General features: G+C 42.6%; 1 protein-coding gene and 1 long non-coding RNA gene across 4 annotated transcripts in view; one reads left to right on the top strand and one right to left on the bottom strand.

Annotated features, from left to right (window-relative positions):
• The window catches only part of LOC105836319 (zinc finger protein rotund), a 161,433-nt gene that overhangs the window by 60,641 nt on the left and 76,317 nt on the right, over positions 1 to 24,475 (top strand). For 2 of the 3 annotated variants that reach the window (XM_036289099.1, XM_028190516.2), the window contains exons 3-4: positions 22,239 to 22,307; positions 22,390 to 22,441. In XM_036289099.1, the coding sequence (XP_036144992.1) occupies positions 22,239 to 22,307; positions 22,390 to 22,441 (121 nt within the window). The remainder of the gene's footprint in view (positions 1 to 22,238; positions 22,308 to 22,389; positions 22,442 to 24,475) is intronic. The other variant, XM_036289098.1, reaches the window with a different exon arrangement.
• LOC118646386 overlaps positions 3,997 to 24,475 on the bottom strand; it is a 98,226-nt gene continuing 77,747 nt past the window's right edge. The window contains exon 2 of the long non-coding RNA XR_004963925.1: positions 3,997 to 4,385. This is a non-coding gene — a long non-coding RNA (uncharacterized LOC118646386). The remainder of the gene's footprint in view (positions 4,386 to 24,475) is intronic.

The following is a 24,475-nucleotide window of genomic DNA, read 5'->3' as shown; positions in this document are numbered from 1 at the left end:
AGTATTGAGAATATGTTCCGTTATAGAATGGAAACAAAGCTGAGTCGCAATTCATGCATCGGTCTAAAGCCGAGTCCTTTTTGGCGGCGGTGTCATAACATTTGGGCCCAGGATAAAATTATGGCCGTCCTTTTTCCCGTAGTTTTCGGCGTACCGGTCCTCACTCGTTCGCCGTTTATATCCTTGCTCATCCACGTGGAAACGTTTCCTGCGACTCTTAATCCTTCACACCGCGCTTTGTCGGAGCTCGCAATGAATTTGCAGTCCGTGTGACTGTTTTTCTTGTAAAAGTACACTCGCAAAAATTTCATTCTTATGTGACGCACGACCCTTTTTATTTTTACACGCTTAAATTTACATCTCCCGCGCGTTGTGGCAAATAATATAATTAATTTTACTTTCAATTATTGTAGAAACATATTGGATGTACTTCCAGAAGAGTTAAGGAAATTTGGCGTAAAGAACGTACATTTAACTTTTCGTTAAAGGTATTCGCGAGGAATTCTTAACGTTACCGTGCCGACTACGTTTAGAAGTAACGGTAAAAGAAAGTCGCGGCTGCGTTTTTTTTTTGTAGAGGATCGTGCCCCGAGAGAGACGTGACTAAGAATCCATCGCGAGAATGTACCGTTTTCCGCGAGGGTGCACCGTTAAAGGGTTAAAGAAAAAAAAAAAAAAAAAAATTAGCACCCGTTCTCATCAGGGAGGAAAAAAAAACAGCGTCGGGTGCTTCCGGCGAAGACGCTGCGAACGGCGGCGTCCCGGGTGCCCGCTCCCGGAACCGATCTGGATGAAAAAACCGCATATAGTTTTTCGACGAGCACGGGGTGGCCGCGCCCCAAGCTGTACCGTAGAGGCGCGTATGCAGATCATCGTGAATACCGAGTAACAAAGGGTCCATAGTCTCACGCTATTGTGCCGTGGCAGGTAAGATAAAAGTGGCTGGCCCGTGGGCCCCGTAGATCCCTACAACACAACGCGGCTCCACCCCGAAAAAACGCACGTATACACGCGCAGACACGCACGCAGGACGGCCGAGGAGACGCCGGGTGACCCGGTCTAGTAGACCAGCTCTTGATGTCTCTTTAATTTTTATTAATGACAGCGAATTTGAATTTCTGCATCGGTGATATGGGAACCGCGCGCGGGACGTTCTCGGGCAGGAGGGGATGGCGGAGGGGCGGGGAGGGGATCGTCAGGTACGAGAGGCGGACGTACGTAGAGCACGTTGTAAGTCGCGTACGTGACCGTGGCCCTGGGAGCCGTGCTTAAGGGAGATCTCCGTCCTCGTCATCGATCATAATTATCCGCTTTCGTACCTCGTTGATCCACGCCGTAGCGACAGGTGAGGATTTTCGGGGATTTTCCTTGCATCTTTTGGCGCGAAACAGTCACCGGGCCGAAGGCGCGGTTCGTCAGGCGCGGCGCGATACGAAGCGACTGTCGTTCACTTTAACACATTTATTTTGATTCTATGGATTAAAAGGAACTTGAATATTGCATTGAAGTTGAATTATAAAATTCAATTTTAAGTAATCGAATTGGTTATGTACGAAATAATTGAGGCGTTAATTCTATTTCAATCTAATAAACTTTTCGTATTTTCTCTGGACTCTTTATTCTTGATCTTTGTAAAATATGTATTTTGTAAAAATATGTAAAAACTTATATATTTTTAAAATTATTTTATACACACATGCGTATGTAAGAAAGAATAATAAAATACTAGTACGCTTTATTTTCTGGATTAAAGAAAATTTAGGAAGTATTGAAACTTTCTGTATATACAGTGAGATATAAACAGAAGTGTCTCTCGTTTGTTTCGTATAACATAATTTATTTAAATAAATTACTTAATTTAACTTTATTATTGCTATCATATATATATAATTTAAAGTAACATATTTTTGTATATAAAAAAAATATATATATATTTATTTTGTATATATTTTTTCAATGAAAATTAATTTATTTGTGAAAGATATTTATTACCTCCAGGATTGAATTTATTTACTAGAAATCACTTTGTAAACCAGCTGCGAGCTATTCGCAGTAAGAATTATCGACTTGGGTTTTTTTCTGAGGATTTCATGTGCTATTAATAGTCGCCTCCGATTGATGTTACCAACAAGTGACGAATTATCCGCCTTGCGCGATTAAGAAATCGGTTTATTCCGTATTGCGCGTCTGAGATGAATGGCCCGTACGTACGACGGCATGGGATACTAAAAGGAGGCAATTAATACGTCGCGCATCGTCGTCTCTTCAAAAGTAACGCGCGGAGTAAAGGGCGCCGCGGAGAAACAGAGGGGCCAGTGTTTTCGAAGGGCCACGTGTTTTTTAATGACGACTAGCAGACACGGGGTCGCGTTTACGTTCGATCGTGATGGTTTAAAAAAAATTTATGTACTGGGAAATCATTCGTGTGACAATTTTTAATTGCGCAACTTGAATTAGATTGAATTTGTATACTAAGTTGAATTTATAATTTTTGAAAAAAATTAAAGCGAACTATTTTTTAGGGAAATATTTAATATCCTATAGGGATGGCGTAATATTACATCAATGTTAGGTGTCTCGACAAGTAAACTATATGAATTAAATATGCGTTAAAAAGTTTATTGAGTTAAAAGAGTTTAATCTCGTATTAATCAAGAAAGATGTCATTATCTACTTATATTTTTTTACTTTTAATACTGTCCAAGAGTAAAGAAAGAGACATGAGCGTCCTAATTTCCAACGTTAAATATAATATTTAAATAAATCGTTAAATTTTTGCTGATAAAAAATTTATTTGATTTGTACCACAAAAAATTGTCATTGAAAGAGAATGCTAATGGCGGATCTATATAGTACGTTGTATAAATTTATGAAAATAAAAACATCATTAAATTAGATTCGTATTTAATTAGATGAAAGCTTGATTAAATCGAATAAATGTAAACATGTTTGTTAATTATCATAGTGTAAGCGAATACATATTAAGAGAAATTATAATTAAAGACAGCAATTCAAAGTTGCTCAATTAAACTTTCAAGCACTTTCTTCTTACCATGATTAAATTTGAGAGAAAAAAAGCTTTCAGCTATCGCGAGGAATTCTCAAAAAGTTTCGATCGGGTGTCGGATGCGTCGAGAAAGTTCAATTGCAAAGAATGAATTTTATGAATATTCTTGCGTTTGTTTCGCAGATCAAATGTTTATTTTTGAGTTTTACACTTTTTATTTTTTTATAGATTGTAAATCCTTTAAAGACAGACATCATAAAACCTATAGTGTCTCATACATTTATATCCTTTTGAAAGAGTTAACAAAGAGAAAGGAGAATGAAAAATGTTGTAAAAATGGTTGTTTAGAAATTTGAAACTGGAGAGTAAAAGATCGACTGGAAATGTTAGAATCGATATTTGACCCGGCAGAACGGAGTAACGGAAAGGAAAGGAAGATAGGGACCAAAGAAAGAAGGAAAAATTTTTTGAAGGACTATTGAACTTCAAATGCAGCTATCCATGTTATCGCTATCTTTTTTATATTTGACGGATTTTAAAAGAAGTCGCACCGGTGAAAAATCTACGTCGTCGCAGGAGTAGGAAAAAGGCGAGAGAATGAAACACTTCGGTATATATTTTTTATGGAGTGTGAATAATTTATTCGACTCAAAAAGTTACTTATAGAACATTAATTATTGTTATTCTTTATTCAAGCCATAAAATTAACAGTCTTCCATTGAACGTTGCGATTAAGTCAATTTTGTATCTAGGTATATACGAAATTAATGTTTTTAATGCACTTACGAAAATACCGATTCGCAGATAGTATCGTTAAAAAAAGAATGAAATAAATATTCCATCAAATTTAGCCTCAATCTGCATTTAACGGAATCAATGTGATTTGGCTTGCCTCTGTAGTAAACAGGTCAACTAGGGTCACCAGATTTTATTTTCGCATCTTTGATTGATGATTAACGCTAGAATGGGAGAAAAGGAAATACAGATTCTTTGTGATTAAAAAATATATTTATTATATTATACATAAAATATAACAAAAAGATAGAAAGGGAGAGCAAGGCATTAGGAAGGAGAGAGAAAGCGCATTATTTCTGTATTAAAGTGTGTGTGTGTGTGTGTGTGTGTGTTATGATGTGTAAAGTTGCGTCTCCCCTTGGAAGCTGTTTATTCTTCAAAGTTTCTATTGGCGTCAAAGCTCTCAGAGACTGCAGAATTAAGGGCAATGGTTCTCAGTTGTGTGCATCCGGGATTTCTGCCCGTCGAGTGTTGTCCTCGAGAATACAAGCTTCAAGTGCGGCTCTCAGCCTAAGATCATCGCCTTCAGTAACGTCATTTTATCCTGCGGACGACCGGTGCACGACGGGCGATTCCTTCGATACTGCAGAGCAATCGAGAATATTTTTATAAAGTACCGACCGCACACAGAGAGCGGAGGAAGTCGCGGGTTCGTTCTTCGTCCGATGAAAGCGGGAAAGGGTAGGAAAAAGGGCGGCACTCGTAGAAATAGAAAAAAAAGGAAAAACACAGTCCGGGATCGATATTGAACTGCGGAAAAAAGAAGGGCGGGAAAGAACGAAGGTGGAAAAAGGAAGAAATCGAGGAAGGCGAGCCGGGGGCTTTGAGGAACGACAGTATGCTGACGATAAAATGAGATTTTCAATACTTGCCTGGAAAATATTATGGAGATATTCGCCGTTCGTCTAGACGGATGAATCCATTATTTTCGCGGATTATATCAATATTAAGCATTAGCCGATTCCGCGTAAGATCGAATATGCAGTGCCGTTGGAAAATTATTTTACTGTATTGGCTAATGCGCCGAGAGTATGTGAATCATTTGATCCGTATAATGTTCATTTTATAAAGAAACCTTATCTTTCTTCCCGTCGAGTGGCGATGGACGTGAGCATCGTAGCTTATTCGAGTTCCTCTTTCGTCTCATATGTATTTTTATACATTTAGAGCGTGATCGAAAAAGGTTAATTAAAATAAAGTTTTTGAAACGTTGCATCGGGCTGCACAGAGAGTTCACCGCGAATAAAATTAAGTTGGAAAGAACAAATTTTTAGTTGCTAAGGAGGAAAAAAATCACGATATAAAAAGCAAAAATAATATTGCAATATTCGTTGATAACTCGTGTAGTAATATGTTGCGTACGTTGTGCAGCTACAATAACGATAATCACGACGCGCGGAACTAATAAGATAATATTTTATTTATATATTTAAAGTGAAAACACCGGAAAATGATGTGTGGATGAAATGGACGTAAGTAATGGAATGGATAAAATAATTCATCATTAGTTTATTAAAGGACAATTTTCAAAGCTCTATTTAACGTTTACTATATTAATATTATAAGAGTAGGAAAAAATTTCGCGAGAGAGCGAGCCAACTCGAACAAAAGATAATATTTTATTCCAAAGATCGTGGAATATAACTTCTTCTGGCTACATGGTGAAAAGGGAAGAACGAACGCCTGGAAATGACGAGCGTACGAAGGAAGAAAAAAACCAAGGAGAAATATCAGGATCGATATTCGACCCGGAAAAAGGAGCAGCGGCAGAATGGGGAAAGGGCAGGCGGGCAGGGGGGGAGACGACCAGGGGGCGCTCTACCGAAGGGGTAGCGGCACCGGGGCGGAGGGCGGGGGGAGTCAGGAAGAAAAGTGAGAAAAAGGAAGCGCCGCACATCGCAGAACCCGGGGCTGCACTTTGAAGAAACGTACAATAGCGAAACGCTTCCTCCTAATATTTACAGAAAGACATTCGCGTAAGTCGTAAAAACGTCTCCTCCGAATAATAACAAACAGGACTGCGCTCCTCTTATCTTCCGTTAAAAGTTTATGGCACTGCGCGAACTATTACGGTCATTTCCGTGGCTTACGGATGAAAAAAGAATCAGGAAAGTAGATCTCGATAGTTCCGAAGAGAGGAAGGGTGGTATTGTGAAGGGGGGGGGGGGGCAGCGTACATACATTTTTGAAGCTCGGTAACTTGTGATTGATCGCTATCTTTCGTTGAAAACAGCGTTAATATATGATGACGTCAAACTAATACAACCGATTGTAGTGGCGTCTCTCACGTCCCACGGAATTCTCAATATTATATATGTCACATACATTTTCATGTAACCCAAACTTCTATAATTCAATCTGTAGTACGAAAAGTTGCTCTCGACACGGATGAAAAGTTTTAAAGCTGGGCCGATGACACGGATAAATACCATCCCGGCTACCTGACTCCCTTCCCCCTTTCCCCCCCTGAGATAATCCTTTCGTAACGTCTCGGATGTTTCTAATACAGATTCAATGATCATCGATCAATCAGCGCGAGTAACGAGGCGACGACCGTTTCTCTCTCTGTGTGAAAAAAATCGGGTGACAATTTGCGAAGCCATCTTTTTCATGCAATAAAGATCGATGAACCGTTTGATGATCACGTAACGTTATCATAATTATCATATTTTACCAAAGTTTATGTCACAGAGTACAAACATTCAAAAATGCGCTATCAAGATATATTGTAAATGTGTTTTTTAAAAAAAGAATTTGGTAAAATTTCAAGTTTCATGCTACTATACAGTTTAACAAAATTGCTCCGCAAATTTATGATTTACAGTTTCCTTAAAAAATTAAGAGATCATTTAATGAAGATTAAGAATCATTTCAGATTATTTATTAATACTGAAATACAGTCTACAATAAGACTAGAGAATTACATTAGAGATTTATACATATACCGCCATTGTTATTTTATTATTTAATATCGACGCATTGTTTCGTGGACTTAAATAAAGATTTGCAGAAATAGGCAAAATATAGCACGTGCATCATTTTCGTTTCTATATAAATCACATTGAAAATCATTCCGAAAATGAAGCTTTGGCGAACCGTTGAATGGCGATTAAAACTGCATCAATGTCCTCGATTCGTTTCAAAGTTAATTCAGGCTTCGAGCACCGGTGGAAAGGCCACTTGATGATCACGTTATCGTATCAAAAACTAATGAGATTTTGCGCGAATGGGAGATTTAACCGGCGCGTTATACGAACCACTGTCTGTTTGCCTCAGCATAAATCAGCGGCGTATTAAAGCACTCGCGTCTCGTTTCGACGATCGTTCGATTATCAGCGCCGAGCGAAATCCTACTGCTAAATCCGAATGCTAAAACCATCTGCGAGTGAAATCGCGCGCGTTTGCGCGTATCATTTTACGCCGCGCTTCGCGGCAGCAGGTGCTACATTCTCCTTCCTCGGCACCTGCCTGCAGCGCGAAGATCGGCGAACGAGATCGGCCGCCTCTTGCCGTCGCGCGCGCGGAAATAAAAAGCGCGAATCAATCGACGTATGTACACACGCGTCTTGTGGCTCCGGGATTCGGCCGACCGTACGTCATTATAGTACAATTTGAGCCTCGTACGGTTGCGGAAGCGACGGTCTCTCATTTATTTTGACTCCCGTTATTCATTACATGAAGAATTCGTAGAGGAATAGATCGAAGTAATTAACAGACGGCCGTGTTGCGTACGAAAATAATTGTGCGTCGCTCGCGATCCGACGAATGAAAAATCTCCCCGCTACAAGTCGTACAAGCTTTCGGAATTAGGGTAAACTCGGACTTAGGGTGTGATGGCCATAGTTTTTTGAAATGCAAAGAGCATACCTTTATTTTTATTATTTTTTAAATAATGTTTGGTATTCTGCTTTACTGAAGCTTAAAGCACGTAACACTATCGACATTAAAGAGAAAATATTTAATAAAAATTTTATACTCTTGAAATATTGAAACATTAACATTTTGGGGCCACCTTTCACAACTTTTGGAGGAAAAGTGGCCGTAATATTGTGGGACAGTTGACTACATATTTTATGTACTTGATATTATTATTAAAAAAATTAAAAAATTTTTAATTTTACATTCTTAGTTTTATTTCTACATATTGTCGCATATTTTTTTATTTGGAAATGACAAATGTAAGTTTTGGCATCTGTTTAACTCATTGTCAGTACTGAAAAAATATCAAATTTAAAATATTATAAAATATACATAAGCACATGCGTTATTAATTATTGTTGTCGTGTCCATCTTACCCAAACTGTGAGAGAAAAATGGTTATACCATTTATTATATTAAAAAAAAAGAAAGGAAAATAAAAGATAATCACATATTACAACTTACATTACCTTTGTTATATGTCTGATGTTAATTGTGATAGCTCAAGTGTAATTTATTCGACGTTGTGGCAATTTTTAATGAACACATGAAAAACTTTGCAGGCAGTCAAAAATAAAAACGTGATATAATATCCACAATATTGTTATTTCGAATAATATACGCACATAAATTACAGTAAATATCGATTATCTTTTGAAAATAATTACGAGGACACGTTTTTCATAATTATAGTCATTGGCCATCCTCTCACATCCTCTCATCGTACCCTATCTTACCCTACTCCCGAGAGTTTTGATCTTATAATATCTTCGCATTGATGAATCAAACGGAGCACCATTCCCCTATTAAATTTCGCAATGCTGAAAATAATTTCTCGTTAGGTCGGCGCATGTTGTACGCGCGCGTGTTGTACTTTGATGAGCGTGTTTCGTCTCGTTCGGCCTACAATTAATTCCCGTGTAACGGCATGCTTGCGCAGAGAAGGGGGGGGGGAGGGAATGAATAAAAAATTGTAAATATAATAACGGGGCTCTCTCGCGTGTTCGTTGCTCGCGATACGGACGCGCGGAATTTGTATACGGCGATACGTAAAAAGACCGTAGGGATCATTAAATAAATTCTATCCCTAGAAAGAAGATATCCCGCGCATCGCCGTTCTTGATGCACAAAAAATTCAAGAGGTTTCACATTGAGGCTAAAAATCTTGAAGCGCAAGCAAAGCGAAAGCGTTCTCCGTCATATTTCCCCCCTCTCGTAAATCTTATATTTCGCATTTATGCGAGATATATGCGTTCCCTTAGAAGCAAAGGCGCGCGACGCGCGCTCGGACACGTACTAATACACCGAGCCGCGGCTCGCTCGCGTCAAACGCAGAGTCGTTTCCGAGTCCCGCAATCGGTACAAGAAATATTTAACGTTTCGAGGACACCCTCGACGCCCGGAATCGAGTAGCCACTTGTGTCGTGTAGTCGTCGGGAATAGAGTGGAGGAGGACTCGCGTAAAACGTCATCGCGGCCATTAGAAGTTCCCGATCTCGTTCGCGTCGGATGCTCCGCCGCACTGCAGCCGCCGCCGCCACCGTTTCTCCTGGAGGGCCTGTTCAAGGGTGCCCTGGTCCGGTCGGCCCACGCCGGCTCCTCTCCGTGAGAAATTCACGAGACAAACGCCCGTCTGTGCTCCGACGCTGTTCCTTCCCTTCCTCCTCCTCCTCCTCCTCCGCTCGATGTCGTTTTTGTTACGCGCGCTTACTTCTCGTCTACTCGTGAATAAGGCGCAACGCCGCGTCGCCTAGTGCCAAGTGCTTCCTCCTGGACAGGAAGGATCCTCTCGAGACATCCGCGCGCGTCTTAGGCCCGCCAAGCAGAGCATACCGCACATTTTTGACAATAATCATTCGAGAGTCGGTCACTTTAGGTGCAGTTGCTCCGCTATGATCGTTGTATGTTCCTTTGATTTTCCTACTCGCGATGATCGTGCACGTCCTCGTTTCTCGAATCCATGAATTTCATCTGTCACATATATATCTATATATTTCTTATCGGGATTTACAGTAAATTGGAAAGAGGAAATTGTAAAATAATTTTATGTGATAAATTTAATATGCAAAATTGAAAGATTACAGATTTTTTAAAAATGTATTTTGACACATATATATATATATATATATATATATATATATATCTCAATTGTGTTTTATTATTATTATTGATGTGAGCCAAAAATATATTTGATATTTTTATAATTATTGCTATAAATCTAAAAAAAATGAGATCGCATGGCCTCCAAGTCTTTTGCGCGATAATTATCACGTTTAGCAATGACAGAATTTCGTTGTGTAATTTTTTTGCGACATGTAGTCGCGATGCGGTCACGTACGCGCGTCGCGACATAACGACATTACGCCAAGAAATTCGAGAATCAACTTTTTCCATCCTGTCCGCCCCTATGTGAGAGCGAGATTTCCATAGACGATCCCTCGCGCTCGTCGCAATTTTACTTCCTCTCCGTTACCCTCCGGTGGCTGCACATCCCCTCCTCCCCTACCCCCCTTCCCGTCTGGATGCAGGGAATGCACCGACGAGCGGGCGGCAGAGAAGGGTAGAGGGGGTGGTACGAGAAGCAGAGAGGCGCGTAGACGGATAAAGGCAACTCGCGGGATGGGAAGGGGTTGAGAGGAGACGGGAACGGGACGGCGGGGGTGGTTTAGCGTCTCCGCTATTCCTCCCCCCATCGAGCAGGTCGCGCGCTGAGTGCGCTGGTAAAACAGCCCCTTAAAACGGTTTTACTGCCGCGCACGGGGCGCAACGACGTCTAGACGCCAGGACCGTAAAGTTTGACCTACTCACCCCCGACCGGTCCGCCCCGCTCCGCTTTCGTCTCCTTTACTTCCTTCGCCGCCTTTCCAGCCTCTCTCTCTCTCTCTCTCTTTCTCGTCGATCTCTCTCTCTCTCGTCGATCTCTGTCGCTCTCGCATGGCTCTCGCCCCGTAAAGCTCGAGAGACACCAGCCGGTCCCTTAACTCATGTACCATGGACCTTGAGAAGTAGGCCAAAGGGTTGTTCTCCGGCTCTCGTAAAAGAGACTTCTAACCTTATAGGGTTACTAGCGGTCCCTTTTCTTTCAATCTCCTTTTGAAGCGACCGCATTCGCCACATGTGACAATCTCATTGATTGATTATCCGAAGGACTATAAAGTTATGAAATAAATTCGTAATTTACAATTGCAACAATAGAAATTTTTTATCACATAATAAATTATTATTTATACAATGAAACTAAATATACTTACTAAATATATTTACTGTTTTGTATTTGATAAGAAGTGTAAACGATAGTAATGAATAGCAGTTGAACTCTGAGCGTTTAATAAAGTATTATTTAAAATTGTAAATATTTTAATATATTTGCTTTCCTTTAATCCTTCGCGTGTAATGAAGATTTATCGATCTAATCCAGATTTAACTTGCAAATAATTCTCGATCCATTGAAAATGCTTTCTCAATGAAACCACAAGGATTTCGTAACTTACGCACCATTGACTTCGAGAAACGAAGGGTTACCTTGCCCCACTGTGCCAATAGAGGGTCGTAATACCGATTGACTGTTTCATCCCAGACACTTCGTTTCAGATGGCGATGCATCTTTATCAAAGAGAATTTTTATTGAAATCGTCTTCAAATCAAAAGTATGCGTTCTGATCGTAACCAAACATTTCTGAAAATACTGGGGATATGATTTTATACGTTTCAATGTTATTTAATCTTAACAAAACAAGATACAATAAATTGTAAGTCACAAAAAATATAGCAGAATATATTACCTGTACGCATCGAACAGATAGAAGTATATTCTTAGAATTTTCAGATATTGACGTATAAAAATTGTTTCAAAATTGTTTTTGGAAATACATACATTTTGAGAAAAAACGAAAAATAAAATTCTGTTTTTTTTTTGTGTCTTTCGTATTGTGGTGTTTCATCCATTACCGTTTCTCATCTCTTTTTGCGACTTTAATCCGCGTGAATAGATGAGGAAACTGGGGCAAAGGGTTACCGTGAATAGGGGTGGCTGTAAAGAAAGAAAGAAAGAGAGAGAGAGAGAGAGAGAGAGAGAGAGAGAGAGAGATCGACCCTTCAGGAATTTCATTTCGACGCGTCTTCACCTACGCGACTCGTTTCTCAACGAATTTTCATTCAAGATGCTATCAGACCTCGTGGCCGCAGTCAAGAACGATCGGTCGAAAAGCGATCGACTATATTTCGTCGAGAAGTGGAATTTCATTCTATCCTAGAATTCTCTCACGAATGCATTTTTTATCGCTATCGAAACTAGATATTTTGGTTAGCGCAACAAATTTTGCGGGACATATTTTTATTGATGAAATTCTTTCGGAATAATAAATATTCTTATTATTCAGATATCGATATTTTTCCATAATAAAATTTGCCTATATTTTACGGGTAATGTATATAATTATTAATTTGTCGCAATTGCATTAAAAGTTGCTTATGCTTTTTATTCCACAATATTACGGTAAATACCGAATTATTTGACGTTTTCTAGACTTGTTAGTTGCCTTTTAGAAATCAGCCCCTTTTAGAATCAGCTAGATTAGCATCAATAAATATATAGCCGCGGCGTTTTTTTTAAATCAAGTTTTTGAAATTACGCTCAAGGGGCGCAGCGTAATGTCGACGTGCGCGAGCGGTTCGCCCTTTATGCAAACCGGAAAACTCGGTCAAACGCAAAGTTGGACCTAAAGGGAGTCACGTGGCCCTTTTGAAAACCGCCGAGTGTTTCCACGGTTCGTAGAATTTCCGAGAGCGTTCAAGTATCCTGGGACCTTTTAGCGTTAATTGCAATTTTTTTTTTTTTTTTTCAGATTTCCCACAAACGGAAATTGCGTTGTTAGTGCAAGCGAGAGAAACTTTCCTTGAAACGCGAGAAAAAAATCTCGCGCGTAAAACGCGCGTGCGCAATTTTTTTTTTTTTTTCATAAACTCGTTAATGATAATTCATTCGTGGAACTTTCGCGAATAATCTACGTACGTTCTAATTGATATGCGCGGCGCGCCGGGTAAAGTTGAGCAGCGGTGAAAGAGCCGTTAAAATCGCAATTGACCATTGTCGCGGACTGTCGGTCGAGTAGGCACACGATTTTTTTCGAGCGACGACGCTGGAAAAATGGCAATTTCTCGCCCGCACGCGGGAGACTCGCATCGACCGCATCGCTGTATCGCTGCGCCGAAACGGTTCTTCCGAGCGAGGGAATATCCCCTCGACGAGGAGCTCACCCTCCGCGCGCCCACCGTTTTTACAACGCGGATAAGTGTAACGCGCCACTCGACGTACTCTTTCCTCGCGCACGCCTCCGCGTTGTATCCGGAAGTGCCGGCCCTCCCCTCTCGCCCTCCCGCCCCTCGGAATACGACCCCGTGGCTAGCGCCGAAAAAAAAAAAGGGAGAACAGCCGCGAGGCTCTTTCAAATAATTTTCCTCGCGCGCTCGCCGGCGCCCTTCTCCGCGAAGCGAGCTTTCTGCACCGCCGCGCGGAAGCTTTTTATGGTGGACGCGGAAATTCTTTCAGTTTTTTTTTTTTTTTTTCAAAGAATGATTTTGAGGACAACTCTTTTAATCGAATAATCGTGGAATTTTACACTGTTTACTAATTTCGAACCATATACACGGTGATATTGATAAAAAAACGGAACAATTTTTTTGGACAAGGTTTTGTCTACATAAAATTGTCTACATTCTTAATTCCGTTTGTTTTTTTCTTTCGTTTTTTAGCCAAATTGTTTGGACGTGTCTTTGATACGAAGCAGACAATTGAAATTTTTTTGTCTTGTCACTCGCTGTCATCACACGCTTACGCAAATACTTTTTTTCCATCGTTCATTTGGCGCTGTGTAGTCTTCGCATTAATTTTTTATTACGATCGATAGCTTCGTGCTGGAAACAATGTGCCATTTTGCGGCTTAGAAACAGAATACGAAGAGATTGTTTCAACATTTACATTACATCTACATGCGGACCCCTCTGTCAGTTCGTAAACAAAATAACGTGGCGATTGTATTAGCAATCGGAATATTGATACGGGAAATAAAGAAAAATCGAGGATATTTTTAACGGAGGAACGAGCTATTACTGTCTGGTTGTATTAATGATAATTAACGTTACGACTGTGTGTCTGCAACGTAACTTTATCCTTCGCTCAGCCTAGTAGTATACACGTAAAACGAGAGGACGTGTAAATTCCAACGCCGTGTTTCTCTCACGCGCGCACAGAACGTTCTGGCGAAGCCGGTCGCCACGTGTTACCCTCAGATCGTACCAACGAAAGGAGAGACACGATAATAATGAGCATTACAGGGGGGAAGAAGTTATAAGGGTTAAGAGCGAGTTTAACGCCGTTCTTGAGATGTGAAGCTGTCGTAAGTCTCACGCGGAGAAAGGAAAATCATTTTCTCGCGGAACGCGATGTTGGATTACTCGTAAGTAACTTAAGTAAAGAAAGTATGACTTTGTGCCTATGAGCAATTTTTCAAAAAGCTAATTGCTTCAATCTCAAATATTTTTAATAAAATATAATTACATATGCGTATGTGTTACAAAGTTATTCTACGGTGCAAAAGAAATATTCCTTTCTGAAAAACCATTTTCCTTTACATACATTATCTCGTCGAGTTTACATATTTATATTATTATTATTTTACATTATTAGTTTTATTATACCTGTTGGTTTTCACCCATTTCATTAAACGTATGACTTTCAAACGATTCGAGCGATGAAATGCGAAAAATATACGCGGGAGCCGGGGATAATAAGACGGAGATAAAAGTAACGGTAAATGACGGAATAAACGTCGAAGCGACGAGAGATATATTTTCCGCTGCGGCAGCATTCGGTGGCAGAAGTTGAAAGGGGGGGACAGGAGAGGGTGGAACGGTAGGTAGATGCAGGTGGAGTGGCTAAGGGGAGGAGGTGTAGGAGATTGGAGGTCGTAGGACACGTAGACAGGCAGACGTATAGGTTTATGGGTTTCCGCGACCAGGCCGCGGCCATTCCGCGCGTCTGGAGCACGGCTACTTTCCCCACTCCTCCCGTCCCTGCTCACCCCCTATCGGCTCCTCGCAACCCCTGTCGCGGCGGAATCGACGGGGGTGGTTGTAAAAATTTTACTGCGAATTGTCTGCAGACCCGACCCGCCGCTCGACGTTACGACCGGGAAAAATAGGAAACCCCCGGGAAACCGGCGGAAAAACTCGTCTGGGTCAGATCTCTTCTCTCCGCCTCTGTTCTGCCCCTCCCTCCCTCCCTCCCTCCCTGCGTCTCCGCGCCCTCGCGCACCATTTGGGTCAGCGATCTTATCAGCCGACGATGATATCGCGGCTGGTCTCGTCCGTTTCGGAGGATTTCGGCTCGTTCTTGAATTTTATGGACTCTGAAGATACTAAGGAAGTGTTGTATATCCTCTTTCACTTCAAGAGTCACTCGGTTAATATTCCGATGCCCTAAAGACGTTTGAGATGGAAACATCGTGTTTTCAGATACATTTATTATCGCTGGTCATATTTATGCAGCAAAGATTACTCATTAAAGAGATTATCTTTAGAAAAATAATTATTTTAACAGTTTTACGTTTGGATTTTCTCAATTATTGCTTAAAAGAAAAAAAACTTCAATATCTATCTGGCTTTATTTTCACGAATTTGGAAGAAGGGTTAAAGGACAGCCGACGAATGAAGTAAAAAATTCCAGCGATCAGTTAACAAAACCGGCGTATCCCAGTAGCTTGCCGGGCGACGGAAGAGAAAGACAGACGCGTAAAGAGCGAGAAGCGCGAGAAACGCCAACAATCTGGGGCCAACTGTTGAATTTTATCACTCCCGGTGTCCCTTCACCCGCACCCTCCCTCTCCCCCCCCCCGCCCTCCTCCTCTCTCAACACCCGCATGTCCAAACCAGGGGATGAGGTGCGAGGGCAGGAGGGAAACGAGAGTCATGGACCACATGTGCCTTGTTGGCCACCCTTGCGCTTCGCTCTGGGCCTAAAGGACAAAAAAAGCCACGAAAGCGATATGGTCCCACTGACACTCTGTGGGAAGACACGTGTGTCTTGCATATTCTTAAATGAATAGTGGCGTCGGAGGGTCTTTAACCGGAGATAAGTCGCGCGGAGGAAGATACTTTACTTGGGGCAGTGAATATTTTCAGCGTAGCTGAGAAAATTTTCTATAATAACTTTCCCACCTTCTGTGTGAGAGAAAGAGAGAGAGAGAGAGAGAGAAACAGAAATGTATATTTTTACAATTAAATTAAATGAACTCTATGAATTATATATAAATTACTTTCGCAATTAAAAGATGCTTAAGCAGCATTAAGAATTGTGACCTTTGTTATTTTAAACAATTAAGTACCTAATTAATTAAGTAGATATAATTAAGGAATTAGATATCCGTTATATTTTATACTTACCGAGGAAAATCCATTTGGAATAACGAAGTTTATAATTGATTCATTTTTTTTTTATAACTTTAATGTCCTAATTTCTGATATTGAATAACTCGACTAAGCCCATCTATTATATTTTCGTTTTAATGAACTCGACTTTACATTTATTAGAGTATACATTTCTCTTCCGAGATTTTTAGGACGTTTATATATAAAACGTATGTGTTGCAAAAAATGCCAGTCTTTTGTGCCAATCTTGAGATATACAAATAAATTGCGATAATATATTTCTTGCACGACTTGTTTAATATTTTGAAATATCGCTCAAACTTTATTCGTTTGAATTTCTTCTTGAAATGTCAAATTTTTATTCTATTGCTTTTTATTGCATATAAAATTATTTAGCACGATTAAAACTCATCTTCTTTGAGTTTGCAAAGCCAACGAGCTGGTCACTCCTTTGCATTCGTTGGTATCTCGTCCTTTCGAGGATTGCTGTTATTGACGTGCGGGATATTCGTTCTCTTTCTCTCTCTCTCTCTCTCTTTTCATTCCTCTCTTTTCCTCCTTTAGGGCCACGTGTGCCACGTGTGCCGCGTAACCCTTGAACGGCCGAGTTTTACCAGCTGTCAGCGTCCTATCGGACCGAGTAACCGTCGACCGTTCATCGACGAGACGATCTCCAGTCCCGCTCTATCAGAGTGGAAATCCGAGCTTCTGGTTGGGTTACCGCGGACGTTCGTTCCTTCACCTCCGGGTGCGGCGTATCTCATTGGATTCTCGACGTTCCGCGCGCCCGTTGGGACTCATGGGGGTCATAAGCCCTCCAAGACAGCCCTGTCGTCGAACTCTGTGGGCGACAGGTTCTCAGACTTAGCGAGTACTTAGATTCGGACCGTCAGTCTTAACACTGGAGTTGAATTTCGCCGCTAGTACAGCGTATATCACTGATTACCTCGCATCTATTTGCAGTTAATTGAACGAGGGGGAGGGGGAGGCTGGCTTATAAACCGCAATGGTGCAACTTGCGCAATAATCATTCCCGTAGAAACGGCGCGCGATAAACGTAGGTACTCGCTTGTGTACGGGGAAAAACTTGAGGTCTAACTTTTTATAGGTCGTGCGCCATTCGTGCGCATTTCTGCATAATAAGTTTTGTTCTTCCACGGCCGATGCCGTAAGAAAGATATCTCACCAATTTTTAATCCGCGTTAACGAATTATATTTCTCTTTCTGCTCGTCTCGTCTTTACGAAAACATATCGTGATGAGACGAGACCAGCAGAAAGAGAAATATAACGCGAATAAAAATAAAGATCCACTAATGAAATAGTATCTATTAAGTTTCTGTTGTACTTCGCGACATTATTATATTTGGACTTGGAACGGGCTACGTATGCATAATTTAAATGACTACATCTTGTTTGGAGTGGAAGGCTGTATTAAATCGATAGTAAGCATTTCCATTCGTTCTGCCCGCCACGCGACTACATTGTAGTTGCCGGTGAACGTAACAATTTACTGTAATTTGCATTTAACACATTAGGAGATAAACGACGCTATATTATCTGCATAATAGGTGAGAATTGTGGCTACCGATTGCTGTCGCTGTCACGAAATCGGTGATAACTCGCTCATCTTAATCGAATCGTTTGCCAAGTACAAACTGCCCTACTTTCCTGTCCCTTATTATCTCCCCCCGCTTGCGAACGACTAGACAAATGGATATGATTCGCGAACGGCGAGGAATCGCAATATCCCGAGCTCTCTCTCTCTCTCTCTTTCTCTCTCTCTTTTGTCATTGCGTTGCCACGAGCATCCGCCTCACGTGCCACGTGCATCCGCTGTTGCGGTAAACAAACCGCGCGATGCATCCCCCGATGATTCGCGCGCCGAGAGCCGTGGTGCCCCACGGCAAAAACGGGGGTTTTGCACGGGTCGACCGGACCATCCTCTGTATCCTAAAGTTTTTTACTCTCTCGCGGTCGTCCCGCGCGACACCGCGTCGCGACGCCGAGCAAAGAAAAAGAGTGACGTCACGCCGGGCTAGTCTGTTGGGCTAGGTCGTGGCACTCCTTGCATCCCGCCTTCTCCACCTCCTCCTCCTCCTCCATCACCTCCTCCTCCTCCTCCTCCTCCTCCTCCTCCTCCGCCGCCTTCTCGTTCTCCTGCCGCCTCAACCATCGACTTCTCTAGCCGTCCTCCTCCTACGAATGGCGCGCGACTCCCGTGCACCTTCGCCCGTCGCTCCGCTCCGCGCCGCGCTGCGCCGAAAAAAGCAAGGCTCGCAAAAGGACGCCCGGCGTCGTGGCGCTCTTTGGCTGATCAATACCCGCCGCCTCGTACGCGGACGGACGGTCACGCATGTGCACGGTGTGGGCCGCTCTCTTTCTCTTTCTTTCCTCTTTTCCGTTTCGGTACCGCTTTGCCGCCCTTCTCCGCACGCCTTTGCCGCTCTCACCCGTCCCTCTCTCTTATCCATCTGTCCCTCTCCCCCCCGCCCGTCTCTCTCGACCACGTTCCTTTTTTCTTCTTCCTCTCTCCCTTTTCCTCCCCTCGCGCCCCCGTCGTTACGCTCGTCTTTCCCGCGACTCTCCGTCTTCGTCCGTCCTTCTCTCGTCCTTCCGCCGCGTCTCCCCCTTTCTCTTGTTATCTCTTCGTCTTTCGCGCGCTCTCGATTTTTCTCCCGCTTCTTTCAACGTCCCCTCCGATTTTTCCTCTCCCTTATGTCTGTCTGCCGTCCTTCTTCCGTTCGCCTACCATCGCCGATTCCTCTCTCGCAACCCCTTCCCTCTCGCTCCCCCTCGTTGCCGTTCCATCTTCCTCCCTCTCGTCCCTCTCTCACATACCCCCGCCGGCTCCGTCAGAGACGGCCCGATTTTTTCCTCCCGTTTCCTCGGCTTCGACATTTTTTACACCTTTTTTCCTCCCCCCTTCTCCGAACGGCTGCCCATGCGCCGCCCTCCCCCGCCATCGGAATATCGCCTCGAGCATCCGCTTCGTCTCCCTCTCTCTTGTGTTCCACATACGCACATGGTCTCTCTCCCTCTTTCTCTCCCTCTCGTCCCGTCTATCCTCCGCCCTTTTCCTTCTCTCATTCGTCCACCTCTCGCGCTTCCCTCTCACCTCTCTTTCATTTCTCCCTGCCTTTCACCCCCGCCTCTTTCTCTCTCTCTCTCTCTCTCTCTCTCTCTCTCTCTCTCTCGCCCCCTCTTTCTCACCCCCCTGCGGCTCCTATCTTTTTGATTTTTTTTTCACAGCTACCCGACCACCTACCGACGCCGAGCGTCGGCGTCCTTTTTCTATCGGGACGCTCTTCTCGACCATCGGCTCGACCACGTACTCGCATACACACGTACGCTCGCAGTATGCGCGAGAGGGAGAGACGGCGAGATAAAGAAGGGCGTAAAGAGGGAGCTTGTGAATGTAGGAGGAAAAGGAGGACCGAGGGGTGAACGAGAAGAGGGAGGCTGAGAGTGGGTGGCGTAGAACGGGGTGGGCGAGGGGGAGGGAGGGTGAAACTGGCTGCAGTGCCTGGATGCGAGCTAAAATGTATTTTTTTTGTCTCTTTTTTTTTTCTTCTTTCTCTATATCTTCCCTTCGAGCGAGCCGAGGTAGGTTGGATTACCAATCCAGAGCTGCCTCCGGCACGTTCTTCTCTCTGTCGGGCACGTAGGGCGCTGGACGTAAGGGCTCGGCGAGCTGGTTCGCTACCGGACACACAGCACTTTAGTACGTATCGTTGATACCGATATGGAAATTATCCAACTGAATTTTAACCGCGTTGCGCGCACTCACACACACTGCAAACTCTTGCCGGATTCAATTTGGATTGATCACGTGTATCTGCCTTGATATTTCCAATACCAGCAGCGGCATACAATCACATTTTCGCACGGCAAGACATTTTCTAAATTACTTATAAAGGGAAATTAGATTTCTACATATTCTCGTGTGTATTGAAATGTTCCCTTGTAAAAATATAATATAGCTCGATGTTTATCTTACCGGTGGGTTCAGCGAAGCTACTTAATATCTGCCAGTACAATTAATAATACGAGTACCAGTTACGATATTATAATCTACTTTCTTCCACATCGTTCTTGTGCGTTACTATTTTACTTAAGAATTACTTGAAAATAATATATTCTACCTGCACACGAAAGAGAACAAATAAAAGATTTATTAAAGATCACACTTCCCGCGTTATACATACATTACATAATCTACACTGGTTGCTAGTAATCATGAAGAGCAGCTTAATCGATTTCCGCGGTATGTACACGTAAATACATTGGTTAAGCAGGCAGCCGAGTAAACTCCAAGCAGCCAATTAAATATCGATTCCTTCCGTTTTCTTACATGAACGGGTTATTTCAGCATCATCTGGTGGAGATCCTGATTTTAGAATGGCTGTCTCTAGATAGCTGCCATCTGGCAACACACGATTGAGAGTTTAAGGAACGAGATTTTTCCCCTTGCACCTCAGCTCCTAACCGTCTCTCCTGTTCCCCCAGCAAAGTCGATTGCTATTCGAACGTATGCGTCTTCCATCCACTTTGGTTTCCCGGCTTTAAAATAGACACGAATCATCCCGTGGACTTCCGCCGTAGATCGAAAAGCTCCATGTGTTTGTAAGCACCTTCTCCATCTCTCTCGTCGTTCGTCCCACGTCACCGATCCCCGTGGAGATCGCGAGATCTCGCTTGGGGTCATCATCGACAGGCCACATTCTTGATCCCACGAACGCGTACCTTTGCCCTATCCCGGCGAGCTTACGCGGGTTCCAGCGGAATCGGATCGTTTGACGAGCCACCTGTAGCGCGAAGGGCTACCATCGACCCTTCTTCAGGACGGGTACACACGATCTTTGTCCCCTTTTCGTGGCCACGATTCGGTCCATATCGCCGTCTGTATCCAGTACTTGTCGACTCGATGGTGACTTCTTGACCTCCGGTTATATTTACGAGGCCGCCGTAAAGACGTAGATCGGCATAAATATCCCTTTCAATATCATGCGCCATGAATAGAAGATTTTTCGTTCATATGAGACATTTCGTAGCGCCTGTATTTACATAATATTATCAGACACATCTTAAATTTGAATGTGGCAAGAGTAAATGTATATGCAAATTACATCATGAGTCACGCGAGATGCGTTCAATGGTCATTTTGATTCGCCGTCATCGTATCTTTCTTTATTATATATTATTAGTGAGTGATATAAAATATGATACTTATGCGGCATTCACGACGTTTTAAATATATTTTCTCATTCATTTATTGATCTTCCAGATACGGACAACATGTTTTTCGCGATGCACGGAAAAGCTGCTTTTATATCACACAGCAGTGTGGATATTTTTATATAATTGAAAATTGATATTACGTACGGGAAGATATTATTTTTATTACAACTTTGAGAAAAGTACACAGAACGTCTTATATATTTTAGAAACTCGGTAGGAAAGTAGTTCGAACTTTCGTAGTTTACGGGGCTCAGTCCTTTCCGAATTCTCGGGGAGGCGTAAGCGACCTGCCGCGAGTTCCGTCGAGATGCGGAAGGTCATGCCGGGGGGGATGGATGTGGCTTGAAGGGTCGTGGGAAGGGAAACGGGGTCATCTTTCGATAGGGCTCTTGTGGCCGCCCTATGCGCGCCACTCTATTGAACCATCGCAAGGTGGCTCGGATAATTAATCTCGCTTCTGGTTCATTAGTGAAATGTCGAATGATTTGTAACGAACGAAATAAAGGCGCACATATGTATATCAAGAATTTGTTTCTCCATAATAAGAGCAATAATAATAATAACTATCTCATATCACGTTAAAATAATACAAGTTTTAACAAAAAATCGAAAATAAATCTACAAGGACAGTTTTTTAATATATTTGAATATTTATAATAAAATGTATTTTTTAAAAGTGAAAAATGTTTTAGCAAAAAAAAATATTAGTTACAATCTCTCCTTTCCTCCGTTCACGTTTTCGTATTTCGTAGATTTCGCGTTCCTAATTTAATAAATGATTTAATTTGGCCAATTGCAAGTCGATGGAGACACCTGCTGAAACTAATTAGGAACACTTCCTTCTCTTTGTTGCAGCAATGCGCCCCGCACGACAAGGAAAGCGACTACTGGGGTGGCGGCCGGGGCGCGAAACAAGGTTACGAGGTGAGACAACCCACTTCGAAATATTTTAGTGGTCTATTTCATATACACGGCCGTCGTGCTAATTCTACTTGGTGAAGCGCAGCACTTTCTGTTGCAGGCGAAAATGAACGCGGACCATGGTCAGCTGCAGAAAGGTGAGTCTCTGTGTATGTCTCCTTACCCTCTCGTATACTTGGACGCAGTCCGCAGATTGGCGTTTCCACTTTACTATTTCAATCATTAGCCGTTAATGAAGGTTATTCTACACACGTAATTGCTGTAGAATTAGGATAGAATCAAGACGATGCGATATTAACGTGGAGAAAAGGCAACATTTAATATAAATGAAAAGCTCGCGCAAAGTTTTTATGTCCCGTGGCATTAAATTTTATGAACAATTTTGGGAGGTTTTAACGGATTTGCTTATTAATTAAATTTACCACTAAAATATTTAATGCTGGAAACGAATTAGGAGGAAAGATCGTCGTTCGAAAATTCGCCGAGAAAGGAGCGAATCTGCGAGAGAATACGTAATTACGCATAAATGATTAACGTCCGGGACACCTCCGTATATCACCATTGTGAATCAAGACGGAGATCGAGGAGTTGTTTACCTGAAAAATTGGGATCATCGTGGGCAGGTTAAATCACGCGGTGCCTCAGCCGGGACTGCGCCTGTCCCGCTTTGCCTTGGTGTCTGTTGGTGTCTGTTCGCGACCTCGCGTCAGATGCAAACACTTCCTAAGACCTAACCGTCGGGCCGGGAACCGGTTGTGACTGCATGCGTGACGTAAGATCGCCGATTAGGAGCGAAAGAAAAAGCCAAAGAAAAAGAATAGGGACACTGCACCGAGCAAAAGAAAAAAAATATAACACGAGCGAGCCTGAATTTATCGGCGGGTCGGTACCGCGGGCTGCTCTCTCGTGGGCATCCTTTTTTTTACATTTGGAACCTTATTTTTTTTTACCTGTTAATCCATTTAATTCAGTTTGTCAATTTTTTCTTTCTTTCTCACGACTTGAATATTTATAAATGGCGGACACGCGTGGCTTGTATTAACATACAAAAAGATAGCTCTTTTTGTCACACATACGGGTGCTGTGTGCATGTGTGCGACATATACTTTGTCTAAAAGATTAAGAATTCATGTTGATATCACGTGCACAGATTTAATAAAAATTAAATGGGGCACGCTTCTTAGGAAATATTAGATTTTATTCTACTCTTATTCCATCATTTTTGAAGAAAATAATAAACCGAAATGAATCGAATATACGGGGAAAATAACATCGAACTCGATCGAGGCGAATGTTTTTTTTTTTTCCTTACCAGGCAGTATCGATAATAATCCGATCCGGATAAATCAAATCCATCGTCGTGTCTTTCATTGCCTTTCCTTCTTCTCCTTGTCGGAAAGGTTTAAGCAATCGGTGGTTTCGTTCGTAAAAGGAGAGGCACGTTTCAATACGTGTTTTTCACTGCCAATGGCACGCGCGCTTGACCGGCCTAGGTTGGCCATTTACGAGATAAGCCCGCCACCCTTCCATTCTCGTCGGGATCGACGGGTTCTCGTCAGTGATTCATGCCATAGAGAAACGCAAACCTGTCGGGAGGGGCGAGGATGGGGGACGGGGAGGGGGGGGGGGGAGGGGCAGAGAGGGGAAAAAAAGTTGCACGACCACCTGCAACATTTCCCTCGATATTGCCCTGTAATTTGACGCGTTTGCCTCCGCGACAAATATTATTGCAACGATATCCGACACGTCGTCATCCACCGTTACGTCACTGTCCGGTTAGCGCGAAAACTTGGTTTTTTACCGAGCGATTAAAACAAAATTTATTATTGCGATATTTCTCCTTCCCCCTCCCTCCCCCGTTACTTTACTTATTAGTCCCGTTTTGGGTTTATCACTTGTCACTTAACAGGATTTCTCGAATGTAAGATACATATTCGGCTTTTATTTCTATGGCTGCTATTTTCCGACGTTTCCAAATGATCGTGTACTTCCGTGACTTTCCGACGTCCCGTTATATCTCGTACCATCTCTAATTCCGTCTTCCCTGTTCTTACCTTCTATTAATTCGCCGCGAGCTCGAATTCACGTCGATCCCGCGTGCACGGTCATCGTTACATTGCGTGTCCCAAATCCAAATTTCTCTTTCATCGGCGGAACATTTTTCGCGCTCC

The sequence above is a fragment of the Monomorium pharaonis genome, chromosome 6 (genome assembly GCF_013373865.1).
Source record: "Monomorium pharaonis isolate MP-MQ-018 chromosome 6, ASM1337386v2, whole genome shotgun sequence".
Classification (NCBI taxonomy): Eukaryota; Metazoa; Arthropoda; class Insecta; order Hymenoptera; family Formicidae; genus Monomorium; species Monomorium pharaonis.
This window is presented reverse-complemented; position numbering and strand designations above follow the sequence as displayed.